Source organism: Ischnura elegans, chromosome 11, assembly GCF_921293095.1.
Source record: "Ischnura elegans chromosome 11, ioIscEleg1.1, whole genome shotgun sequence".
NCBI lineage: Eukaryota > Metazoa > Arthropoda > Insecta > Odonata > Coenagrionidae > Ischnura > Ischnura elegans.
In genome coordinates this window covers 27,046,189-27,059,654 of record NC_060256.1, presented here as the reverse complement: position 1 = coordinate 27,059,654, position 13,466 = coordinate 27,046,189, and the positions used below count along the sequence as shown (strand labels likewise).

Here is a 13,466-nt window from a genome sequence, read left to right as displayed (position 1 = left end):
GTATTTGTCTTGTCAAAATAGTTCATTGTGGAAAATGCCTCGTTAATCAAGGCAGTACCTTTATAACTCATGCTAGGTGCTGCAAGATCAGTACCACTCTCTTGAAAAAAAATTTTTCCTCTTGCTTTTATAGATGTGTATGAACATGGCATTGAAAATATTCCCATGCCTGATGGCCTTGATGATGCATTAGATCCTCTGATCACTGTGCAGCGTTACGGTGAGTTACTATAGAATATGTATTTTGCTTGCATGTGTTATTATAATTGCCTATCATGATGTAGTATTATCCAAAAATTTGATAGAGAATGATATTTTCTCAGGCTGAATGATAGATTCATCCCACTGTGCTGCTGTTCACAAAATATTTCACATATAAGATGGTATCTGGCATAATGGAATATATAATTCCTGTGTAATCAGCAAAAAAAAATTCTGACCATTGTTTCATCAAAAGTTTGAAATACATTTAGTTTAGCAATTTACAGAATGTATCCTTAAATAGTAAAACCTAGTGGTGGGTACAGGAAGTGTGTATGGTCTGTTTGACGTTATATATTTTCACTTGCACCTAAAGTATGTTATCATAAAAACTTTGCTAATACTGTTAACCTTTGGGCTGTGGGAGTTCATGATTTTAGTTGCCAGCCAGTGCAGAAGAGACCATGGGTGTACCCAGCGAGGGGCAGGAAGGGCAGCTCCCCTCCCCCCCCCCCCCCCCAGAAGCAAAAATCGCAAATGTTTTTAAGGAAAATAATTTTAAAAACTAATAAAGAGCTGTTACAGTTTCCTTTAATTGTTGATTTCATTCACCTTTTCCATGCTTAAATCTTAATTACAACTTGAACAACCATTGCTTGCCCCCCCCTAGTTTTGATTCTGGGTACGCCCTTGGAAGAGACCCCCTGTGCAGGAGGCACCCCCTGCCATGAGGGCTGGTCTGGAAGGGTTAAGCCCCTTAGCAATCCTTATTATGAGGGAAAGTGCCCTAGTGCAAGGCATCCAGTTAGGAATAAAAATTTTGGGTATACCCAAAAGTTTTGCCATTAATGCCACAGTCAGCCTGCAAAACGAATAAAAGTGTTTCCTCATTCTAAGGGTTTATTTACTGCAAATTTTTGTGCTAGAGTAATAAAAATGAGTCGAGGTTCCAAAGAGCAGGCCTACTCCCTCATTATGCTGGATCATGAGGGGTGTGGTAAGACTGAGGCTACAAGGCTATGCATGGCTTTTGACATGGTCATTTCCGATCCCCTGTCAGGTATAGCCAAATTTTGTTCAGTTGTGTAAAGGCCGTTTTACACGGTACACGGAATAGGGTAGTTTCCTTCATCAAAGAAAACGATAGGCATTGATTGCGATTCGTTGCCCACCATTAGTGTATTCATAATACACAAATTATTTGGTTTTTGAAATACCGGTTTAGACGAATGGCAAGGGTCAAATTTTATCCTCATTTGAAAAAGGCCAGATTGGCGCCCATGCGATTCCGCTCCGCGTGACGTCACAGGGACCTAGTTTCTACACGAGAGGATAGGAGTTATACATCGTCTGAGGTTACCAATGCATGCATGAGGCACAGAGCTCAGGGAAACATGTCTTAATAATCATCTATTAAAACTGGCTAAGGTCGGAAAGTTTTCTTCGCTTGATAAGGTATTAATAAACCTTTTTAAGCCATGCACTACCAGACAGAAAGGTACCCAGCTATCCGCTAGCATCCTGCGTCCTATCAGCGCTCAGAGCCTCGATCAAGGTCACTTCACAAGGAGAGAGGGGGAACCAGAAATGCGGCGCACGGACTTTCCTACTTACGCGTCGCGTTTTTGCGTGCTTGAAATTTTTCACTTTTCATTTAATCGCGAAAAATAGATATCGTCATTTAAAAATCTAAAAGCGCGAAATACGTACTCCAGGAGTAATAATCTTTCGATTTAGGCAATAAAAAAATAATAGGAAACCACCCTATTGCGCTGTCTGACGTACGTGTGAAGGCGCAATCAAAATTGTGTCGTGTAAAGCGGTGAATTGCTAGAACACATGCGAGAATGCGTGGATGCGAGACGGCAAAATAGCCCCTGTTCTAATTTCGTTCATGCATTCACGCAATTCCACGCCATTTTAGAAATTAATGCAGCTCTAACTTGCGCAATTCTGTGTACCGTGTAAAACGGCCTTAAGAAAATGTATCGGCTGTAGTCCACGATAGGCAGGAAAGGTTAAACTGGGAACGTGTGAAATTTATGACTGGGATACTTTAAAAAATATTTAATATGAATTTCCGTGATGTTTTGTCCTTAGAAGGCTGATTATAATAAATAATAGTTTTTTATCTGGGTTGAAATGGAAATTGATTTGTATTCTTATTTCATTTACAGTTGAACCTTCCAATCCTCAGTATAAGCATGTAAATTTTACCGAACCAATCCTTCTGATCCCAGATGATGATTTTCTAGGTATGTATCTGGTCAAGCATTTCAATGCCATTTAATGGTATGCTACTTATTTAAAATTGAACTTGTCCTTCATTTATTCGCCAAGGCTGGCAAACTGGCCTGTTAAAAAGTCATTTAAACTGTTGCTTTATTTCACATTTCCTTTTTTATGGCACCAATTAATATTTACATGAAAGAACATTATAATAGGTTTTTCTGCAAAAAATGGTGCATTTCATATAGGTACCATGAGTGCTAGATCAAAAATAGTAAATACCATGCCATTTTTGTTATGATAAGGAGTCTGAGAAGTTATATAAAATTTAAAATCCAGGGATAAAAGGAAGGATAATGTAATCCCTGCAAGAGTGGTTTTCTTTTATCTGAGGATATGTGTGTGCGTTTAAGATGAAAATTTTCAGTTAAAATTTTGTGGTTTGTGATTTTCATCTATTTTCCAGGGCTGATTGGGGACAATGCAGGGCCACTCCATGTGGATTTTTCACTTAGCCGTAAGTATACGTTTATATGTAAAAAGCTTGGAATGTTTTTGCAAGCAAAACAAAGAATATCAGTTTTATTTCATAGAAGCACTTCGAGTCATTGAGTTAGTGTCTTTGGGATCTTTTGTATTTCATAATGAATTAAGATTGACAGACATATTATGTATACCTGTATGGACATTGATGATCAATGCCATATTACCAATGGGGCAAAATATACAGTAGGCCATGGAGGGACTCACAAAGGAACCTTTGGAAATTGCTACTTGCTGATTTCATTCACACTTTGTTGGTCAATTTTCTGTAATGGAAAACTGAACCATGTGAAATCTCCAGTACTGTAGTTGTCTTAGAGTGGAGTTATTTCAATTTAAATAGTAAATATAGGCAACCCGCACGAGTAATGTTTACCCATTTGGAATGGCTGTACGGTTCACTTGGCTAACCCTTTTGCTGCTATGAATGTATCTGCTACATTCACCCGGTAGACTACGGCGAATGTAGCTCCTACGTTTGCTGTGGTCATCCCTCTCCACATTTCCAGATTTTCTCTTTTTCCTGGGATTTTATTGCCATCCTTTCCACGGTTGCTTGAACTCGGCCAAACCTAATGGCAGAGAGCACTAAAGGCGTCTTTTGAGGACTGGGCACCCTCACCACGGGGAGAGCTACTTCCTTTACTTAAGGGCTACTTCCATCTCTAGAAGCTCTAGTGCTGCAAAGGGGAATTAGTCACTGTATCAGCCTTTGCTGCAGTGAGTATGGCCCCAAAGTAGCTCATTTCACTTTAAATGGAAACATAATTTATGGCTTTTTAAATCCTAAGAATTTGATTCAAATCTATAAAAAGATTCCATAATAAGAAATGATGGGCATTTTGTCTAAGATTTTAATGTGCTGTTTAGGTTATCTCCCATTAACTTTAAAATTGCAATAACTTGGCTCTAAGGCCATGAACCAAATTTTTGGATGCTTGGAAATAGCCTAAGATTATCACTTTAAAGTTTAGGCTAACACCTCTTTATATTTGCCTCCCTGTCAATGCACCCAGTAGAGGAATCATGAATGTTATTTCCTCTCTTGTTGACTGTAAATAAGGTGCATAATTTCAAAATTACACTTCTCAGTTGATGCCATTGCCCATTAAACGTTCCTTTCACATGGTATCCATGCATGGACAGTTAATGCAATATTTATGGATATTGAATTTAAAAATTTAAACTTTCCGAGCATTTTTAGTACGTGGTGGTAGTCCTTTGTCAAATAATGCCCCGATATTTTCCCACCTAATATGAAGAAAGGGTCTAGCAGGTTAAGATGGTGAAAAGTGCCCCCTGATATTTTGAGAAATAAAAAATATACACTTAAAGTACGTCCAAAATTATGTGTTTTCACAAAGTTTCAGGTCTCAACAATGGCAAATAATCCCAGAAAGAATTGAAACACGATTTTTAGTTTTTTAACCATATCTCCAATTTTTATTTTTGTAAAATCGTTTACTTGATTATAAATTGTGTATACTATTATGGTATACCATCTTGATTTTTTTTTTAATTTTTAAACCAAAAACTAAACTTTTACATAAGTTTAAAGTTTTCAAAATTGAATTAAAAATTTTAGGAAACAATAGACACGCCGAAAAAAATATGTGCTGTTACTCCTATCTAAATGTATAATACTAATTTTTTTCAGATTTTTAAAATTGGTGGAACAGGGTTAAAAACATCAATAACTGCTTTCTGCCATTTGAATCTATGTATTTCAGGAGGATATTTGATTTGATTGTTGAGAGTAATGATAGGATTATAAGAAACTAAAATTCCGGATGGCTTAATGATTCTCATCTTCTTTTCTTCACCAGGTACCTCATTAGACAACTCTAGTATCGATGATGTTTCAGATGAAGAGCCTCTCGGAAGAGATGAAAGAAGTCCCATTATACAAGGTCAGCAAAATACCAAGTTAATGCTTATTAAGTCAATGCCTGGTAGCACAGCCGATATTCCGTGCAGAAATGAAAGGGTATAAAAGGGGAGAAATTTTCTGTTAACCTAAGGCAGCCAGGGAGAAAAACCTTCCCTAATATAATCATTTTAGTCCCTTAAGATTGCTTGCAAAAATCAATCAACTTGGGGCCAATAATCCAATGCAATTAGCACTAATTTAAGATGCTGGAATTGTACTTCGAAAAGCAACAGATCATAGCTAAGTGCATTTTTGCATTGTATATGGAGGCATGTGCCTGATGGTAAATATGTTGTTTAAAATTTCAAAGAGTGAACTACAGAAAGATTCAATTGTCGTTCAGCGCCATAGTGAAGGCGTCCTTCTTGGTGGGTGGATCAGGTGGAAGATCAGGAGAGATCATGGCACTGTTCTGTGGTGGCGTGGGTCACCGCACCTGCCACCTAGCGGTGGCGTCATTGAGGCAGCAGCACATGCGACGACCGGCTGGCGCTCGTTTTAGTGGAGCGAGATTCGTATCGCGGCGCCACAATTTATTGCCTCAGTAGTACATATTATGGATGAAATAGTAGCTGATAAATTATCGATTCCTTTGCACAATCAGCTCATGGAAGAAAATTGATTTATATTTGCTTTGATGATTCTCTCAATTTAAGTTGTGCTATCCTGATCAAGTGTATTATGATCACTTTGTAAATTCAGTACATATTTCATGAAACCAACTCAACTCTAATAAGTGTCTGCAATTGTGGTCATGTATAGAAAATGATCTTGTAACATTCATACAATTGCTGATGTACCTACCATGAAGTGCTACGTTCAATCTTGCTTAAGAATAACATTGTTTTCTAATGGACACAATAGCCTGGATGGTAAGGAACTTGACTCCAGCGCAGAAAAATAATAGTGATGCAGGATCAAATTCCATAATGTATGATAGTCTTTTGGAAAACTCTTTTCAAAGTTTATTGAGATACTTTGTTTGTGAATTGCTCTTTATTAGCTTGTTCATTGAAATTGCAATCACTTTCATTTTAATGGAAATAAAGCTCCTTTTGACATGTTTTTTGGTGCCAAAAGCAATGAAATGGTCTCAGATTACCATTTGTTCCAGAGGAATGAGCATGGTGTATATAAATCACTAAAGGAACAAATATCCATTGGATAAGCTAAACCCATGCATGTTTTTTCTCTTCTGTAATTCTGCTCATTCTTCAATATAAATGGAAGGGTTTTCTCTCTTTTTTCTTGATTTCTGCTTTTTTTATAGAAAAGAAAAGGATATTTTTTGTGCTACCAGGGAATACTAAGTGAATTTCAAGTTATTACTGTAACATAAAGTTGATGGATGGAAGGGATTCATATTATATTTGCATTATTATATTGTGTTCCAAGCTGTCAATCATTGGCATTATTGAATACATACATACTTGAAGGGTGTTTGGCGTACTCCAGTAATTAACCTCACTTCAATATATTATATTATAAAGTAAAAGAAATTAAATTTGACCACGTTTATTGCGATGGTAAGCGATACACTTGCTCAATGCCTCTTACACGCGATCTAGTCCTTCTCCGTTGCCGTTTCGTCAGCATCTCTCTCTTGCCTCCTGGTGCTAGGTTCCGCATACCCTGGTGGCAGCAGCAGGGACCTCAGGGTCCCAGGGCAATGACCTCAGCCAGGTGGCTGGCCTTAGTGACAGCGCTTGAAATTAAGAGCTCCACCACAATACTTAAAACTTGTAGTTCAAGTCTTTACACTCCAATGCCTGTTGGAATAATTTAAGCCATCAGTTCCAAAACATCAGCAAATCCATCTCATCATGCTTTGCAACAAATCTAACTTTTTCTACATTTATACAAAGCTGTGAATCCATCACTGAGATTTTTCCTCTAAAACTTTTATGCAAATGTTATCATTAAGTCATTTACATTCATGGAAAAAATAGAACCAACCACTGTAATAATTCCAAATACATATGTGTAAAAAACTGCAAATCCAAAAAAATTTCAAAATAGGCTCTCAAGGCATGCCCGCCAAATCCCTGTAATTTCTCACCTTTCCTGTAAATGGGTTCCTCATAGTGCATGATGTGTTGCATGCATGTGGGGACAACAAGGTGAAGCCTTCAACTTCCTAATATCTGCCTGTGAATACAAGGTACTAAATGTGAGGCAATGTAGTATGAAATACCATAAATTTGAGCAGATAGTAAGCTATCTACTTAGATGGTGTAGTATTTGGAGGAGGCGGCCGACGGATAAGGTCATTTTCGCCATGAGGGAAGGGTATGGAAGGAAGGGTGGAGAGAAACCCGGCATCAGCATTAGCTTGCTCTTAGCAATATGCACCAAGGGGACCACGGCTTAACGTCCTATCCGACGGACAGTGTGTTGCACTTGAAATGTCCTTCTCACAACACTCAAGCAGGGATTGGTAAGTCTCTGAAAATTCTCTGCCACTGCACTATCTGCGTAGAGGAAGTTGCGTTGTTAAACTTGCAACCCATGTATACAGGCAACTCCCTAAAAACTCAGTATTTTTGTTCCAATGGGCAGCTTTATCACGTGTCTCTTCTTTTGTTCCCCAAATCTTTGACAAACACCTCAAAAGGCAAACTGGTTAATGAAGAGGAGACTGGAAAGAGGATAGCAGATTCAAATGACGGAAACTACGGTGACGTTGAGCAATATATTGACCTTTTCCCTACTATACACGTATATATACGTGTGGACGTTTCCTGACCCGGGATACGAGGGGCGTATATTTACGTGTGAGATTTTGCTAGCCAGAAGAACAAAAGCCGTATACAAACGTTTTCTAGCTCTCCCCCTTTTAGGACGGTCGCGGGTTTACGACGTCTTTGTTTCCGGACCCAACCGCGCGGGGTTTAGGATTTACCCTCGGAATCCGGGAGCAGGTACCCAGACCCCTCGTCCTTTATAACCCCTTTTAGCGGTAAGGGACAGCGGTCATTCAATTGTTTATCCAGTCAGGTTTCGAAATAAATATTTTTTCATTTCTCAAGAAAAATAAACTAGGAATTGAATTATTTGTCTTTTGAGCAGCGTTTACAATTTTTAAATGAAATTCTACTAGTTATGTATAAACATCAACATGGAAATTGTTGCTGCGTTAAATGCGTTAATAATGGCCTTAGAACTTCGTTTAAAATTTGACAATGCTCAGATAAAAATAAGAAATTCAATTCAAAGTCTGTAATTTACGTACAAGCAACATTTATCCATTTGCTAAATACATGTAAGCAATACATAAGTTGACCGCGAACCAATGTCGCAGGTATGGTCGTAACCCCGGAAAGGAGGGAGCACAACTACTCTCGGAGTCCGAGATAATGCGAAGTCCCTGCGTGGAGGGGTTGAAAAAGGTTCAGCGAGACTCTTCTTAACAAATGCCCTCCAAAAATGCTCCGTACCACGAGAAAGAAGAGTCTCTTGGGGCTCAGTACAGCAGTCATGCTAAGACGAAAACTCCGCCGTCTCGAAAGGGTTAATTTAATACAGCACACTCCTGATTATCCGGGCTAATGATGTGGAGAGACGGCACGAATAATCAGAAAACACAGATTACCCAAACTTTCACTTTAATGTCTTGTAATGTTCATAATTTATGTAATGTACAATATATTATTATTTATGCTGTTATTTTAGAACGCTTCCCAGGCTCATTAAGAGCTTTCTTCGCCTAAGGATCTCAATTGTTGTGTGTGCATATATAGCAATACAAGTAGAGGTGCTGTGGTTTTCTTAGTGCAGTAAAACTGTTCCCATTCCTCACACATACACCAGTATTGTGTAGTGACCTTGTTCACCAATTTTATTTACTGTTGTTTGCAATAGGTAGGGGCTGAAAAGTAGAAATTCGACATTCAATCTGTAGTTTACTTAAATGAAATAAAATAACTATGTTTTATTCCACACTTGATTTTAAATCGTACGACCGGTGTCAACACTTAGTGTTTTCACCTGATGATAACACTAAGTGTTGAAACCGGTTGTACGATTTAAAATAAAGTGTGGAATAAAACATAGTTATTTTATTTCATTTAACATGAAGCAATTCCACAAAGTAACGCCTGAGACCGTGTCTTATATGTAGTTTACTACTTGAACAATTCAATCGATTCCCATAACCCTTTTGTAAATGAGTTGATGACATCACTGACACCTGCCAAGCATGCCACCACTTCTCGGCTGCTCCTTGGCCGTGTGCATTGCTGTTGTTCATGCTCTTATTAGTGATTCCTTACCTCAATAAGGAATTTTCCCTGAATGAGTAAATGAACCGAAACGTTAAAGACATTGAAAGCTCATGAAAAATAAGTGGTAGATATAACTTTTTATTGTAAAATTATGAAATGATGGCTTTAAGTAGAAGAGTTTCACATTTCTCTGTGCAAATTTTGCACTTTGAGTGCTTCTCAGACTGAGTCAGCCAGTGCTCACTGTTGGCTTTATTTGAATGAATGAATGAATGAAAGTTCTATGGGTTTCCCCATAAGAGCATGCAAATGCATACAACAATTTCTTCTCAAAAAACAAAAACAAAAGTACAAGAAGACTTGAAAGCAATGGGAGTCACAGTACGGTGGGGGAAAGCTAGACGATCTCTTTGCGAAAGGTACTGAGGATACCATGGCTTAATATCCCAGCCAATGGATGTAGTACTTAACTTGAAGTGTTGTTCACTCTAGCAGGTAATCCACAGTCTTTGAAAAATCTTCTCCATCTCAGGGATTTGTGCCCAGGTTAGGAAGCCAATTCTATAGCTAGCAGTGGAAGATCCAGAGAGGGGCTAGGGGGGACTATAGCCCCTTATGGGTATCAAATTTACTCTATAAAAAATTATAATTTATTCAGACCCCCACTACTGCTGGGAGGCTATTCCCAGAGCCCTTTGTCCCTATCCTGGATTCAGTGCTGATGGCCGCCACACTAGCCTGAACCCCTCTTATATTTATTTTTTATGTGTTGTGTGAAATGATGATTTTTGTTAACTAGTGCTATGTACATATTTGGTTATCTTTTATGTCTTATAGCCAGTCTATTCTCAAAGGAATTGAATTCTGAGGAGCCAATAAAAATAGAGCGTAATGGAGTTAATGGTGGAACCACATTTTTGCATCAAAATAAATCATTTACTTTCTTCATAAATCGAAAGGCATCATGGGAAAAAGCTAGAGAACTTTGCCCAAAGCTAGCTCCTGGCAGCCACCTGGCTGAGTTGGATTCCAAGCATTTGGCCTACTTCATAGCTGTGGTAATGACTAAACACCAAAATGATACATGTGGTGAGTTTTATTTAAAATAGATTACATGTACTTTGCATGGTTGCAATTTTTTGTTAGATTTAATACATAAACATATACTGTATTTTCCGGCGTATAAGACGACTTTCTAGCACCTAAAATCTTTTTTAAAAAGTCGGGGTCGTCTTATACGCCGGGAATGTGGCAGCAAGGAGGAGGGGTGGCCGCACTGAACAAACACTTCACACATTTGCAGAACCCTAACCCTAACCCAGTGCTGAGATCTAATATACCAGGCTTTGTGAACTTCCATGTTAAAAGGAGGCCAAGGGAGAACCAAGCAAGACAATTAAACCAACGGTCGGAGGCACTTCAACACAATCAGCAGAGGACAGTTGTGAATGCAATGCATTAACAGGCGCGTGAGCACGGAATATAAATCAGACAACTTGGTACTGAGGCAAAAGACAAAAATTGCACAGAAATTACCTGCAGATCTTGATGCCAAATTAAATAACTTCCATCGATACGTAATAAAACAGCGCAATAAACATGGCTATGCGTTAAATAGTATCGGAAATATGGATGAAACCTCAATGAATTTTGATATGGTTGGAAATAAGACTGTCCATCTAAAAGGTGAAAAAACTATTTTAATTAAAACAACAGGACATGAGAAGTCCAGTTTTACAGTGGTACTAGCTTGCACAGCTGATGGCGCCAAACTGAGACCAATGGTTATTTTTAAAAGAAAAACAATGCCGAAACTCAAGTTCCCTGTTGGTTGTTTTGTACATGTGAATGAAAAAGGCTGGATGGATGAAGAAGGGGTAAAGCTATGGCTTGATAACGTATGGAGCAGGCGACCAGGTGGACTTATTAAAAAACGTAGCCTACTGGTGTGGGATATGTTCAGGGCTCATTTAACTCCCAGCACCAAGGAAAGGCTTGCGAGACTAAATACAGATTCAGCAGTTATTCCTGCAGGATTGACATCATTGGTACAGCCACTGGATGTATGCCTAAACAAGCCGTTTAAAGATCGCATTCGAGAACAGTGGAATGAGTGGATGGTTAGCGGTGAGAAGTCATTCACAAAAGGAGGAAACATGCGTGCTCCACAGTTGGATGTTTTTATGGAGGATTTTAAAGGTTTTTAAATGGAAACTGCGTTGCTGACTCGCAGTGACTTGCGAGCTCTCTCTATCGTTTGTTAACTTCCTTGTATCAGACTGCTTTAGGAAAAGTTTAATCCACTTGCACTGTTTTAGTTTTATATGTTTTATGAGGAACTGACTTATGTTTATTAGTGACCGTTTTCATGCTATCATGTCATGCCATGATGTCATAAGCATATTAATTAAAAATTTCTATATTGAAATCAAATCTGATGTTTTTTATTTACCGGTAGTGTGCGTTGGAAAAGGGGTAGTCTTATACGGAGAGTATAGCACGAATTATATATTTTAACAAAAAAGTTGGGGGTCGTCTTATACGCCCAGTCGTCTTATACGCCGGAAAATACGGTAATTTTAGTCTGTTTTAGTGCCTTATCTCAGTTCTTAAACTCTAGTTGACCTGAAGAAGAGAAAATTTTCTGATGATGATAACTTGAGGTAGTCTCATTCAGGGGTGCAGCTAGGAATTAAGGCTGGGAGGGGTTTAGGTGAAACTAATACCGGGTTGTGTGGGGGTGTGGAATACTCACCAGGATAAGCGGTAGGTGCGAGATTAATAAATTGTGGAATTTTAATGATATATCGTTAAAAATAGTGAGTTTTTACGGCTTTCTGAGGGATATTTTATTCATCCTTACACTATTCTTTTAGTAATATCAATCCAATTAAGTAAAATGGATTAAACTTAAAAATTTCTCTGAGCTCTGGGGGGGGTTTTATCCCCCAAAATCCCCCCCCCCTCGCAGCGCCACTGGTCTCATATGATATTTTGAGTTTATAAACATTTTTGCCAACAAATTTAGGTGAGAGTTCCCATACAAATACGTATTGAACAGGGATTAAAATGATATATTTTTAATTATTTAGATAGAAAGTAGTAGATCATGCTTGAGAATACCCACATTAGGGTAGATCAGAAAAATCGATGTTTTTCAAACCCATTTGGCCCAATGAAAAAAAGTTGTGGGACTGATCAAAAATAAGTTGTAAAAATTTTGAGATATCTAGGTGGACCCCTGACCCTCACTCAAATGCCATTTATGGGGGAAGGGTCAAAAATTAAAAAAAATAATATTTTATGATCATTCCCCTCATAGGCGGATCTAGGAGGGGGGATGGGGGCAAATGCCCCCCCAGACCCTTCAAATATATGCAAGATTTTTAATGCGGTCACGTTATCATTGCGCTCGTTTTGTATTATGAGGTATCCTTGTGCCCCTCCCCTAGAAAGAAATCCTGGATCCGCCCCTGATTCCCCTAAGATATTGCCGAGATACTCTCGTTTAGGTAAAAAATTTGGTGCATTTTGATCTTTCTGCCACCATTAAGTCACAAAATGCCAAATTTGAGTGTGTATCTGTGAAGAAAATATTCCAACGCCCATGCAGCGTGGAGACTAGGAGAGAGGCAGGCCAATTGCATCCCCTCACAGCTTGCCTCTCCATCATCCACACCCCTTACACAGCAAAATCCATCCTGTGTGTGCTAGGAGGGCCCTTGTCTTTGATAATATACATCAGCCAATGGTAGAAGGTAAAAAAGAATTCATTCTGAGGCAACTTGTCTCTTTTTTGGTGTCTCATCGGCATTGAGCAAATGGATGTTACCAACTTTTATAGAGTTTATGAAATATTTTTGTATTGCTCGTGATTTCATCCCCTCTCTAAAAGTTGGTATTATTGATTTGCTTAACTCTGACGAGGTGTCAAGAAAGGGACACATTGCCTCATTACGTATTCTGTAATTCCTTCTACCATTTGCTGATATAAATCATCAAAGATGAGCGCCCTCTTAGTAGCACACGCAGGATGAATTTTGCTGTATAAGCGGTGTAGGATAGGGAGAGGCAAGCGGAGAGGGGATGCGATCGGCCTCTTGCTCTCCTATCCTCAGCGCTGAGTGGGCATTGGAATATTTTGTTTGCGGACAGGCGCTCAAATTTTGCATTTTGTGGCGTAATTGTGGCAGACATGTCAAAATGCACGAAATGTTTATGGTTATGTGAATTTATACAAAACAGAAAAGAGAGTTTCCGATGACTACGAAATTTGTTGTCAGAATCAAAGGGTTGACTTTCAAGTTATTAAACTCAACATCTCTGTTCAGTAAAGTCTT

General features: G+C 38.6%; 1 protein-coding gene across 2 annotated transcripts in view; it reads left to right on the top strand.

Annotated features, from left to right (window-relative positions):
• Positions 1–13,466, top strand: part of LOC124167986 — a 73,300-nt gene that overhangs the window by 28,430 nt on the left and 31,404 nt on the right. For both annotated transcript variants that reach the window (XM_046546068.1, XM_046546067.1), the window contains exons 4-8: positions 134–220; positions 2,379–2,456; positions 2,897–2,947; positions 4,800–4,883; positions 9,964–10,215. In XM_046546068.1, coding sequence (XP_046402024.1) covers positions 134–220; positions 2,379–2,456; positions 2,897–2,947; positions 4,800–4,883; positions 9,964–10,215 — 552 coding nt within the window. The remainder of the gene's footprint in view (positions 1–133; positions 221–2,378; positions 2,457–2,896; positions 2,948–4,799; positions 4,884–9,963; positions 10,216–13,466) is intronic.